The sequence below is a fragment of the Helicoverpa armigera genome, chromosome 21, assembly GCF_030705265.1.
Source record: "Helicoverpa armigera isolate CAAS_96S chromosome 21, ASM3070526v1, whole genome shotgun sequence".
In the NCBI taxonomy this organism is placed as follows: Eukaryota; Metazoa; Arthropoda; class Insecta; order Lepidoptera; family Noctuidae; genus Helicoverpa; species Helicoverpa armigera.
In genome coordinates this window covers 4,091,589-4,106,243 of record NC_087140.1, presented here as the reverse complement: position 1 = coordinate 4,106,243, position 14,655 = coordinate 4,091,589, and the positions used below count along the sequence as shown (strand labels likewise).

Below are 14,655 nucleotides of genomic sequence, written 5' to 3'. Positions count from 1 at the left end.
TCTCAGAAGAGAATCGTGAAGATGCTTAAAACTTAAGTAGCAAAATGGCCTAAGTATAATTTACAACAAGGAAGTGATCATAATTACCCAAAAAACTTTCAAACTTTGATCATCAGTGTCAACCCAAATCCCATTTCTCTAATTTACAACTTGCTTAAATTCATCTTGAATTTCTGCGAAAGCTGAATTTTATAGAAGACAAATTAATAACTAATTTCTTGAAGGCAATTTGCTTGATAATAAATTGCATTATGAACATTAACGAGCATATTCAGAAGACATTAATTTGTGAAGGATGGATGTTAAAAGCATTATGTTGAAAGGTATTTAATAAAGTTAAGGGATCATTGAAATAACTTAATATTTACTAATATGCTCTTGGATTTAAGACACAGTAGAGTAAACTGTATGTGTATATATAACTTTTTGATGTTTCATTAGTGACTGTCTAGCCTGTTACTGTCTTTTAGGAGTCGGCTTAATCAATACATTTTACAAGATAATATTATGATGACATTGATTGGGAGATTGCAAAGGTGTTTATTGTAGATATTTTCTTTTCGGTAATGGGCAAGAGAAGCATCCATGTTTAAAATTACATCACCTTAACAAAGCCTTTACAGATAACAGAAATGATTTATGGCAAAAATTACCAAGTCATTTCACTATTAGAATATTTCGGATTACCAAACTGAACAATCATTAGTTTTAATACCTATGTAAATTGTACAATGTCATTTGGCACTTCAATCTATCCTTCACCACACAGAGACACACATACACACAATTATATCACTCGAAAGCTCCGTTCATTTACCACGTCGTAATGTTCTACAACTTGAAACATACTTTATCTCGAAAGACATTAGTACCCGTACCAGGGTCTGCGAAGTAAAACGAGGCCATCCATCATATTTTTATCTTTCTCATTACTGCTAAGTGGAAACTTGTGGTATACTCGTACCTATTTAATTAAATGTACGACAGCCACTATATTATCTGTACCCTTATTACGTGTACTATTTTCATTAGATTTTTCCCACGCCGTGGTAGAAATTCACAACAAATTCGGAAATAAAAAGTGAATCTTTAAATATTCATCACTTTATGTAGTTCTATGTAGTTATTTGCTGCCTAATACTACACAAGAACGAATATAATACAGGCTGTAGTAATTACCAGATCAAAAAATTTACGACGATAGACGTGCTATGCCAAAAGTAAGAAATTGGTTTAAAATCAGGGGAATGAATGATTATTAAAACTGCCAACACGCAATATAAATTCACATACTTGACACATCGATTGCTTTCCTTCGCTTTCCTGACAAACCACCACAAAAGTCCACATTTTGCATCCTATATTTTTGTTATTATTTCTTGAAGTTGCACACAACCCATAATATTATCGTACAGTGTAGAAAGTTTCATTAAACTTTAATATAAAAAGAAAGATGGGTGGCGCAGAGAACTCATTTGGTATGCAACTCGCGTTACGAGTTGGAAACTTACGCGACCACCTGTTACGGAACATTGTTCTCAAGTTTTCCTGTTTTTGAAAGATATTGCGGTGTCGCCTATGTTGTTAAGAGGAAAGTTTTGCTCTTTTTGTGGTCGATACTAGTATTATATCAATCTATACAGGCTTTGATGATTACCTCACTAAGTCATCTTAAGATTAGTTTGACAGTACCATATTATTATATGTCATCAAAACTACATACTGTGATCCTTGAAAGACAGTTAAAATAGTTTCCATTACATACTCAGTTACATACAGGTCAACCTAATAAAATTGTGTTAAATAGAGAATTCGTCAAATAACTTTACCGATCTAAAAACATCCATTTTTTGCCTCACGTGCAATAGTGTTTTGTCGATAGATGCTGATTTGATACCTTTCGAACTACTACCATCTACCATCACGAAAAGCCTTAGCCAAGGAGCAATATAATGCCCGTTCAGTCTAGATTATATTTTAAACAACATAGCTAAATTACTCCACTACGCTCGTGATTGATTAAACTTTAAATTCTAGCCAAAACATAAATCTCCTAGTACCGTTATATTACACTTATCTTGTTTCACAAACTTGTAGTGTGTAAATAATAGCTAAACTTCTAGAAACTTTAAACTAAGAAAAGCTATGTGTTCACGCTAACTCGTTCTTAATTACCTGCCAATATTGTAGAAAGTTAGAAGGATGTTTGTTGAACTACGTAAGAAAACACTAGATTGTCTAGTGTTACTATCAAATTGCACGCGTTGATTAGAAAAGTTTGCCGAAGCTAGTATGCAGTGAAGAGGTAATACGTTGTTAGCTATGAAGGTGATTAGGAAGCTATCTGTGAAGTCAAATATTGGTAAACTTAGACAAAGTTAGAATATACTACCTATTTTTTTCTGCTGTGTTTTTGGAGTTTTCGTTTGGGTCGCAAAGCGCTACTGACCGTGCTACTAAAATGTTTTAAACAGAGTTACTGCCTGTTTGACCTACTCTACCTAGTTATCCCTTCAATCTATCAATAACCCTTTCTAAGTCTGACAACCAGTCTTACCAAAGGGTAAAGGTAGAATTCGTGGGTAAGTGATTACCGATTTCCGCGCGCGGCTTACGACAGTCGTCGGCCGCGCGCGACAATAGTCAACATATGAAAATGTGGCGGCACGCTGCCGAGGTCCAGATACGCGGCCGACGAATTTCGTGGCATGCGCGCGGCCGTATGCATCTCAACATGGTCTAGCGCTTAATAACATCTATAGAATTTTAAAACCAGAATGAATTGTTTTTATTTAGTCGGCAAAACTTCCTTTTGTTTTCATTACAATACAAATGCTTTTGAATCAGTATTTGGTAGTCTCCTTCATCATTTCTACTTTTAAAGATAGGGTAGATTGGTAATCATTTTCATAATACAGCCACAGCAACACGTCATCCCTTCTTCAAGGATATCAATTAGCACTTCACTAGAGGGAACGGACGAACAAAATCTACTAATTTCAACAATGCGCGGCTCACGAAATTCGTCGGCTGCGCGCGACTGTCGCGAGCCCGGCAGCGGTGCCATACATTTTCATATGTTGACTATTGTCGCGCGCGGCCGACGACTGTCGGCGCAGATTGCAGCCGCGACCCACGAACGGCTTGTTCCGTCCAGCGTCAGCTTGTCGGTCTCCTTCAGTCCACCACGCATCCCAAACGGCAGTTCCAAATACGGTCACGTCATTATCCGTGCAAGGCGTTGCTTAACCTAATAGCGTTATAATTATAACAATAATTCGTAATCAACAGGTGCTTCTTTAAGAGCGGCGGGCAAGTCTTGGCGAGCCGAGCATAAGGCAGCGCGCACACTCGGCATCATAGTCGGCGCGTTTTTATTGTGTTGGCTGCCATTTTTTCTTTGGTAAGTTGTTTTTTTTTACTTTAATGCTATATTATTTAACCCATTGTTTTTATATCTATAAGCCATGTCCATTTATGAAGGTAGATAATGAATCATCAAGCAACTTTCATTAGACAGAACCTAAATAAGTAGTACCTATGCAATAAATAATCGTTTACGAGATTTAAAGGCTTTTATACTGTTCAACCTTACATACATGTGTACAAATACTACAAACATCTTAAAGGCCTATGAAAAACTAACTCTTACTATCCCACCATGTGTATTTTCTGCTGTCTATAAAAAAAAACTTTCACCAACAGGTACGTCACAACAAACTTATGTGGAGAGCCTTGCGAACTCCATCAGTCGTCGGCGTCCTTTTCTGGATAGCAATCAAGCAATAACCTCATATACGCGTATTTCAACCGCGACTTTCGAGACGGTTCAAAAACACGCTCATGCGCACTGCCTTGCTGCTTCAGTTGCTGGAAGGACACAGGAACGGCACAGTTCGTGTAGTAATTACAGAGATGCGAATAAAGTCGCAGAATCGCATGAACGATTAGTGTCTAGTGTGTAGACTTACATCGAATATTGCCAACATTTGTATTATATGAATAAGCTTCAAATTGAGTTGTTTTGTAATCATTTCAAATGGTTGTATGTATGTAAAGTTCTGTCAAAATTGAAATGGCAATACGTATTTAATTCCGCTTTATAATAATGGTTACGGCGTCAAATTGTGGTTATTTGTCGTTATTTGTATGTGCACGCCATCTTTAATTAAGGCTTTGTATAAGAAATTGGTATATCAAGATGGTGACTATAATACTAATTAAGTAGTTATTGTATGGTTTAACCACAGTCTGATTACTTTATATTGTTGATGTTCTTGGAAAACGTCTATTTATATCATGGAAATAAAATGTAATATATCATAAAATTCACCCTCATTAAACTGTGCTTCTGAAATAATATAGAAAGTATAGTTTTGTCGTAAATAAGTTTGTTTAAATGAGCTCTATAAAGTAATAGGTCTGTGGCGAAACACATAAAAAGTCCTTCTCTAGGTAAAGTGGTAGTTCTAAATTTGGTAAAACAATATGCGATTTTAAATCGCAAAGTGTCTAGTAGGTCTTATTTTGACATAAGAAATAATTTAAGGTATATAGAAATGCGCTTTGCAGTATGTGAAAAGTTCGTAATACGGGTGCAATATAGATAAAATATATAGCCTGTAGGTAATTATTATAGTATTACTAATGTTCTAGCAATACTCTTCTATATTTTTTGGGTATGTATTGACCCTAACTAATGGAATTGAGGGGTACAAAATACCCCACGAAATTATTATGTTTGTAGATAATTTGCGATAGTTATTTAATGATAAATAGTTGCTCAAATTGTCCATTTGATGGCAATAAGCATTTATTAAATGAAGCATTTAGAATTAATTAGGACTTTGATGTAAATGTAATAGTTGATATAATTGTTATTATTCTGATTGTACATACATAGCGACAGAGTCTCCTCTATGCATTTCAATGCTTTATATTTTCTACTTAAGCAACGTATGGCGTCACTTTAGCCTAAAAAAACATGTGGGACAAAGTTTAAATTCCAATTGTACAAAGTTCTGCGTTCAGTTCTTTAATAGGACTAGCTATCTAACCAACTTTATCCACCCATAATTTCTGAAAAAAAAAATATGCTTTCATTAGCCATTTTGACAGTCCCTTGACACTTACAATTTCTGCATGAAACGTCCCACAAATCTTCAATTTATAAGTATTAATCTCTCGTATCGTATCTTTCCCCCATTTAACACGAAATACTCCAAGATTGAAACTCGTCACTACTCTTGAAGACTTAGCGACTATAAATAAACATTCACAAGCAGCTTATCTTACTAATACTGTTCCCCTTCTATCGTAAAACCCCTATAAAGTTTATTATCTGCAATACCGGGGCTACAATCATTAAGATACGTGTATTTGTCATTAAAAGCCCAAATTATACCGTAAATAACAACTATAAGCATTCTGTTTGAACGTCTATGGTTTATCAACATGCGACATTACGTGATGTCTATGGAAAACACACTAAAAAAAATGTAACCCTTCTTGGTTGGTTAAAAATATAGTTCGCAACTTTTTGACTCTATAAAATTATATTAGCCTTCATAAAAGTTTTTGAATAATTTCTGACAAAGATCACGTAGTATGAAACAAAGAACTTTTGGCCCTTTCGCAAAAACTATAATAGTATTTACTGTTACATTTGCTAATTCAGTAGGTACTGATATACAATTTCAAATACACGTAAATCCATTGTTACAAACAAAATGTCGACGCCATCGGTACAAAATTACGTCATCAAAATACGACCTCTCCAAACACATTACCATTTTTAATCATATAAAACGATATACGGAAATGCAAAAAGAAACTCGAAACACGTTTCACGGAAGTTTTTCAGCACGTAAATAAATATAAAAGTCATTTTTATACACCATGGAAAAATCTAAGCGCCGCTTAAAATAATTGGGGCTTGTTCAACCGTTCCGATTCACGCACCGAGAGCGGGTGTGCCGTCTAAAAAAATCCGTTTCACGCGTGGCAGAGTTTCGACACGGCACCTAATAGCTCGTGAATATTTAGCCGATATGTCAAATGATGTAGGAAGATTGTGTGTAAAACATAATGTCGGAATCGTTCCATCACAGGGTGCACAATTTGGGGCAAACGTTGCGTAATCATTCCTATACCTATTTATTTTAATTCTTAAGCGTAAACATTACATATATTTATTTTAAGTATTTTGGCATATAGATAACTACATAGAATCTCGTCATATTACTATCTTGTTCGGTAACTGGTTTACTTAGTAAAAATACAAAATATACAAATAATTTATTGAATTTTAACCGTACAGTACGAACTAATGAAAATGCAATTTTTGCAATTTCTGCTCATAAATACATCGGGTCATGTATGGCCTTCAAATCTATTCCAAGAGTTTCACAAATGAATCCACTACATGCATAATGATAACAATTTTCACAGCCCATAAGTCAATCTCTCCCTCACGTAACGTTCCGTTTTAGTTGAGCGATCCAACAATGAAACTCGGAACGCATCGCCGCGCCCCACCAATCGATGCGTAAATCGGAACGCAGCGGACTTCAATTGGCTAATGTACTGTACAGAAAACCTAACGGGTTGGAGTTTTTTAAAAGGACTATTTTTGGTAAAAAATAAACGTATATTTTTGTAATGGGTGAATAACACTGCAACAAGTCGTTTCTTTTAAATGGTTTCTTATTTTGACCTTTGGAAAAAAACTCGAAGGTCAAGTTGTTTGTAATGTCAAGACATTCCAAAATCGAATTATGGAAGGATGGCGTTCTTGTTTAAAAGAGCTATAAGCCCATTAGATTAGACTGGGGCTTTTATGTCGATGTCGTCTCCACACTAAGAAGATGGGGGATGAAAACACAAAGGTTGACAGACTAAGGGAAACTTGCATAAGCGAAATATATAAATATTGACGCTACTTTTGCCGACAGACTCTAAATTCATCAATCGAGCAAACATAACAAAAAATTATGTATCATAATCTTGTAGGCCAATAATAAGCTACATTTGAGTCAAAGTCCATTTTTACTATGCCAATAAAAAAATGGTCTAAAATACGTAAAAAGAAAATAATAATTCAAAGAGTCTCCCACACTGTAGACTTCAATATGTCAAAGATTCCATTTTCGATGTCCCTATTGAAGCCAAAATGCAATATAGATTTTTCTTCACCAGCAAACTTCAATTATAGCCTAAGATTGGCACCGCGTCCGAAGAAAACTATTATACTTATACACTATCGTATCTTATTAGGATCTTAAACCGTTATTGCAAAATGAGGGTGCGATGACACACCTGTGTCCACTGTCCATAGAATATAGTAGTTGTGTATTACACTAGATGTAGACCTTACTTGAAGGAACCTGTACTATGTATTTTTTTGGGACTGTTGATTGAATAATCAAAGTGTTTTCAAAACGTGGAAGAAGGAAGAAAAAGAAAATTCAAATGTCTTCAAAACTTCTTTTAAAAATATAAAATATAGCACTATTAGTTGTTTCAGGTAAAAAAATGACAATGGCATAACTGTCATGATAATTGTTCACATATTTGGCGTAAGTCCCTAAGTTCAAACGATCACGATCCATTTGGCTAACAATTGAAATGAAACTCTACAGAATATCACGTCTCTATAGAGTATCAGATGAGTATAGAAGTTCACCAAGAATTATTTAGTCTTAAAATGACCCCTATCATTGTTATTTTCAAATCAAAACACAAAATCTTTACCTTGTAGAATTTTGCAAATAACATTACAAATTCAAATACCAAAGTTTTGAATTCCTTTAGTAAATTCTTGTTTCATATAATCGCAATTAAATAGTTAAAATATTCGAGTTTTGCATTGAAAGACACTGAAAAGCTTCGTGACCTAGATTATATTGTAGCTATCTAGATCAAGCGGTTGAAATGTCAAAGCAGTTTACTTTGAAATACTCATTATTTAATTAGAGAACTAACTATGCACATTGAAAAGTCACCTGAGAATACTTTGAACATCAATATTCAAATCAATGTACAAAAAGCAAAGACAAAGATAGGCTTTGTTAATTTTTAATCAGAGGTAAACGATGAAATAACCATAAAGTTCTTTGATTTCAGAAAATTTTGGCTTCTAAGCTGCAATATCTTATTTTACGCATCGCTCTTTTTGGAAAAAAAAAACCTTAAAAAGGAAATCAATTTTATTTTAAAGTTTATGCGTGAAAATTGGTCACATATTTTTACCTATACTGTAAATAATAATACCACCAAACCAAATAAAACCTAATTGGTCGGTTGCCAAAACAAGTTAAATAAACCATGTATAAAATTAAACTAAACATCGCTAAAATTATTATTCATTCCTACTTGTTATTATAATATGTTTAAGCACTCGTTTTGTATAATCTAGTCACTCATTAGATTGATTGTGATATTATTAGTAGGCGTATTAACAATACAAACAGATTTAACTGTTAAAAAGTACTTAAGTACTTTATATTGCAAAAAAAACGAACGCTTACGCAATATTGCATATACAAAAGTATTATATTTCATTATGAAAATTACTTTTTTATTAAGTAGATAATCGCTACTAACATCCATGACAAAATCGAAATGAAGAAAACCATGTAACATTGCTTGATAAATTAAATTAATTCAGTTCCCTAAGCTACTGAAAACCGCATGAGCGAACTTGGTTGGCCCTTTGGTAAAAGGTATCTAAATAATCCCTTTGGATTTCACTGTCCTAGTCATTTTGTATATTAATTAGCCTATAAAATATATGTGTTACACCGTTAATATTGTTTTAGTAGAAATATGTTTATTTGTTGTTATTTTGTTAATTTCAGATATGTAATTATATTATGAAATATATAACTACCCCATTTATAACTTTTAGCTACAGTTAAACTTACTTATTAAGTATGTAAATCTGTCATAATTATTAAAATTACGCTAAGGTCTTAGACTTATTTATGAGTTTTGAACCACAAATTCGTGTTTTTAGTTCGGCTAGTATTAGAGCCGAGGCTTATTTCATTATATTGTGGATTTAACTTTAGTCATAGTGGCGAAACGGTCGGTTACACCAAAGTTTTAGTATTGAACTTCGTTTCATTATACGTTTCATTCGTTTATTGCTTTATACTTCTCAACATCTGCTGTCGGCTTTCAGTTTATTACAAGAGTATTTGAGATTTAAAGTTATTTCAAAATCTAAATCTATATCAATACTTGAAACAGTGAAAAGGACATTTTTTTTTACTCATTATTAAGCAGCTATTTCTGAATTCACGAAGAACGTACGCTATATTTTATCTAATTTCGGGATTATGCGTAGGGGAAACTGGAAATAGCTAATATTTATATTCATAAATCGCTTTATTCCAATGCATAAACATTAAAATGCCAAACGAATACGTGACGCAATGACATGCAATATACGTTACGTGCCTGACTTTTCCCATTCGAAATATTTTTCACCACGTTTGAATAATTCTCTGTATTGAGCAACGATGCACATGTGACCAATATCAATATATTTAGGATATTGCATTTCCTATCGTGTTTCGAACGGCACGATAAATTGGTGGCACTGCTGTCATCTGAACTTTGGCAGTCATTACGGGTAGTCAGAATCCAGAAACTCTGACAACCAGTCTTACCAAAACTATCCGTTTGCCCAGATAACTAAGTTGAGGAGGTCAGACCAGTTTTCTAAGCTGCATCCAGTTAGATTGGAAGCCAGTTAGTTGGGAAAAGGCTACGCAGATGATGCTTGCCATTTCCTATCGAAATTGAACCGATTACCTCAATTTATCGCTTGAAATGATATTAATGTAAACAGATTTGACGACTGAAACACAATACCCGTTAGTTTCAAAAGTTTAACGGTAGTCCCAGCTCAGTACAGTGAACAAGAAAATTCAATTAATACTAACGAAGTTCAACTATTAACTGCGGTTAAAGTTCTGATTAAAGATGAAGTTTGGTGCAACCGGCCTTTGTAGGAAATCCGCAAAAGGGGAAAACAAATACGTAATAAGTGTTAAAATAATAATTATTAAGTTGGTTTATGGTTGTATATAGAAAATAATTATTATTGAGAAAAATTGGTTGTAAACTACAGCTTTTCATAGAAAGCTTAGGTTAATTGTATTTATTGTAAAATGTATGGAGATAGGTATTATGAAGGCAAACGAAGGTGAAGTTTTTGCTATTAGAAATTGTACGTTTTGTAGCGTTGTACTATTTTTTACTAATAATATCGGGTATCTATAAAATGTACCTTATTGCACGTGATAGAAATTTACTGCCAGTATTCAGTCAATTTTATTTTCAAACGCAAACTGAAAGCGTTATTCTAAATCTTGATTAAATAATGTGTCAATATTTCTGGAGATTAATGGTTTTAAAAGCCAGTAATTGAAAAATTTCATTACAATTAAGGTCGTACGTTGACGGCTCCTTGAATAAAAAATGAAATATGTAATTCATTCATACAGACTGTATTAATTTAACGAGTATTTTTGAGTTCAATTTCAATTTTTATTTGGATTTCTGAAATTCTTTACATTACTTTGCTAACTTTGTAAATACATTATTTTTATACATGTTTCTATGTGATGAACTCTTTATTCTAATGCATCAAACGCTTTCTATAAATTAATTAGCATAATTTGTAAATACTGTACATTGAAATAATAATAAAATAAATAAGAGCAATAATAGATGTAATCGGAAATAATAGTTGTGTGTACATTCAATAATAATGTTTTTATGTTAAAATAATAATTGAATATTGTTGCAACGTGTTAATGTCGTAAATTAGGAACTAGTTGTAAGTTAACGGTAATAAAAGTATAAAATGTGTTATTTTGTTTTATTGCTTTACCTTACCTAAAGACGTCTTCGATGATTTCATTAGCGCAGAAAAGAAATCAAAATCGTAGTTTAGAGACAAAAAGCTTATAATATGTTAATGAGATTTTTTTTTAAACATTGCAGTCTTCAACTATAGCATAGGTAATGTAATTGCTAAGTAATGGAGAAGTTTGATACGACATTTCATGCTCATTCTTCAGACAAAGAATATCCACGAGCTACATCTACTTATATAAAAAAACAACAACAAAAATAACAACGACGCATAAAAAAAAGATTTTCCTCACAATTCCCATAAATAAGTGCACACTCGAATAGTATTACGGGTCAACAAAGCTGTCAAAACTCACAATAAGGTAAAACTGAACAAAATAAAACCAAGTGACTGGCTTTACTTCGAACCACTTAAGCTTGGACCCTTAAGGAAAATTCCTCGGCTGAACTCTGTAACCTGTCAATCTCAATAATTTTATAAGAGGGAATGAAGTAGGCGAAATAAAAAATGATCCGCAATATTTTTAACTTATCTTACTGTATTGCGAAGTAAGTATTTTCAGAGTTCAAGTATTTTCCGAGTTCTTATGATAAATCTGTACTTCTTAATGTTAATTATACTATGCAAAGTAATTTTGAGAGTATCAAATTATCGGATCACGTAGGTATAGTAATTCTCACAGGACGTAGATAAAGCCAACTGGCAGAAGGTTGTTAAGTATTTTATACGTAGAATTAGAGAAATTATATTATTGTTCTTCGCATTAGAAATAGTGTAACAAAGTCTTAACCAAAAGTTATTTATAAACTTAATCCTAACAAATGAAATTAGTGTTTACAAGTTACAAATAAATCTCAACGAAACTTAGGTTGTTTTACATTGACTCATAATAAAGTTTAAAACAGTAACTAAATCCATTAACTTACAACACACGCTAACTTTAAGATGTTAAAGTTAAGTTAGTTTTAAGTAATTCAATTATGTGTAAGAATTATGTGAGTGCAATAAACAATAAAAAGTGCAATAAACATGATTACAGAATTTCAGACTAATTTTTCAAATGGAGGCCCTCTGCATTTGTGTGTGCAATTATTTTATATTTTGTTTGTTAAAGTATACCCGCTAGGAATGTACTGTCTATTATGAATTTTATTCTGTAGATATCCAACAATCTTTGCTCCAAATAAAATTCCAGCATTTTTTACTGAAACTCAGACTAAATGCCCTCCCCACTCTGCAGATTCGATGGATAGTTGGTCCGAAGGTTGCCTGATAGTTTGTTTTGTAGCTAAATCCAATCCAATCTTTAGAGTCGGTCCGAAACTAGACAGATACCTGATGATTGCAATGCAATGAGCGCACTGCAATTCATCTTCATATTGTGGAGGTATGAGAGCAGAGAGTAAAGCTCATCATACCTCGCACTAAAGTGGCTGAGGGTTCTGACCATGTATGTGCGTCCGCAACATGCTGGTGGTCAGGGATACCCATTTGAAGCTGGCTGGCTGAAGAACTCGTCGCTCGAAAGCTTGAGGAAGGTCTTGCTGATGACGTCACGTAGCTCGAAAGTTGCGTGTTCATATCACGTCGGCGTCACCACTGTGGAGGTATGAGAGCAGAGAGTAAAGCTCATCATACCTCGCACTAAAGGGAGGATCCTCCGACCGGACAGGTGGTTTTTGTCCGGTGACTAAAAGTTTGCAGTTTACAGGGAACCTTAATTGCACTCTATTGTAAATTAGAAGAGAGAGAAAATTATTTACTTGTAGAGAACTCTCTACAATATTATTTTGACTAAGATTTCACAAGTTGACGTCAACCTTTTTGGTCAAGCTTAATAAGCAATGTCACGAAATTGTATTATGTTTGTCTCATTCGTATGCTGTCAGGGTGCCAAAATCCAGACTGAGAATAAACATTTACAGAGCAAAGGTTTAATTAAGTAGGTATAAATAAATAAAAAACTAATTTTGCGAATTTGCTGTCTGGCTTAATAGCAGCACTTCTTTATTTCGTACTGCTATCACATTTCTGAAGTGGAATATTGAGCAATGTTTTTTTTAAATATCTCAAATACCTACCCAAATAATGCATTAAGATTTCATATAACTAAACCTTCCGAAGTAAATAATAATTGCGCTATTTGGCTTGGTTATTCTCAGATATGTATAAAAGGTCCAAACTGTAAATTCCATACACTTAAACTCGTGAATTATTTTAATAAGGAAACAAAAACGTATTCGAATTAGAGCGACTTTGTGGCGCTCCTCATACTCTCTAACTCGTGCAGAGAATCTAGTAGAAAGAAGAAAGAAACAAAATACATTTACGTGAAAGCGATATGATAAACAAAACACTCTCAAAATTTTCACTATTTACTTTAATTTATTCTACTGACAGCTAGAACCAATTTCTTGAAGAGGTGTACCTTCTCATCACCTTGAACAAATGACCATCACTACCTAGAATCTAGGTCCTTAAGTCTAACATTGTCTAACTCACGAACCTCTCTCATCTCTGACCTGTCTCATCTCTCGCTCATCTCAAGCTAGTCATTTAAGTTAACATCGGTTTAATCTTTGTGACTTTAAGTCGAAGTGAGCGTTAAGAGCGCTGGTTAATGGATACGAGTTTGTTTGTGTAAGGGTTAGGTAGTACTTTATGAGAGGAGCGATTTATATAATACTGGCGACACACGGTTTTGTACGGGCATAAAATTTATACACATACAGCCTGTTTTGGTTTCAGTAAGATGGAAAGGACCCGTTACTGAAGCGAACGAAAAGCAGTCGAATACGTTTTGAATTTAGGTGGTAGGTAGCCAAAAACAAAATCAAGAAAGTAAATAACCTACAGTTGCTGAAATCTTTGTCAGTAGAAATATTTTCTATTTAAAAAACTTGCCATTGCCAGTGTGAGATTAAAAGCCCAGATGCCAGTAATTTGTCACAAAGTTCTGACAAATAAAATTTATTTGAAGGTTTTTTGCTGTCTTTCAGTTGTGAAAAACTAAACTTATAATACTAAAGAGTACCTCTACTACAGAACCAACTTAAATGAATTTTGGTAGGTAACCTATCTTATCTAAAGCCTGAGCCTCATCGGTACACAAGTGTTGGTACGCTGGTGGAACCGCTAGGTATATGATGCACAATTAATATTATTTAACCACATATTTTCTTGTACACGATGAATAACAATCTTGAATTGAAATTATAACCATTAGAATTTTTTTTTATAAGTAAGATGGGATGTGTCGCTGTGAAGTTTGTTGCGCCACTTCGTCTTCCCAGTAACAAGACATATGAAGTGGTGAAGGGTGGGCGTTTTTGGGGCTGTTTTATGTACCTAATTCTGACGTTCGAAAACGGACTGCTTTGAATAAACGATTTTTGATTTGATATATGACGAACGTCATAATCGCTATCAGTGAAACCCGACCCTACAGACAATTAGAAGATTGGAGTCATTAGAAGCCTACATATATTAATAGGCGTAAACTTGTCTCATTAATATGCTAATTAACAGTATACGAACACGTACTTACGTATCACTTCACTTAAGATACTGATTTTAGTTCTGATTTCAGTTTAGAATACATAATCTTTGAAGGGAATGAAAAGCGGTGTTCATTTATTTTAGGCGTGTTAAGGTCTATTTTTACCCGACTGCCAAAGAAGGAGGGTAATGTTTTTCGAGTGTATGTAAGTATGTAAGTATGTATGTATGTCTGTTCCTTTGTGACCTCCTGTAGCCTAAACGGCTTG

At 33.8% G+C, this 14,655-nt stretch overlaps 1 protein-coding gene across 1 annotated transcript in view; it reads left to right on the top strand.

The window, feature by feature from the left end:
* The window catches only part of LOC135118358 (octopamine receptor beta-3R-like), a 67,805-nt gene extending 63,901 nt beyond the window's left edge, over nucleotides 1-3,904 (top strand). Inside the window, 4 exon segments of the mRNA XM_064040183.1 lie at nucleotides 3,292-3,403; nucleotides 3,706-3,737; nucleotides 3,740-3,773; nucleotides 3,775-3,904. Of these exon segments, the coding sequence (XP_063896253.1) occupies nucleotides 3,292-3,403; nucleotides 3,706-3,737; nucleotides 3,740-3,773; nucleotides 3,775-3,904 (308 nt within the window).
* The last annotated feature ends 10,751 nt before the right edge of the window (nucleotides 3,905-14,655 follow it).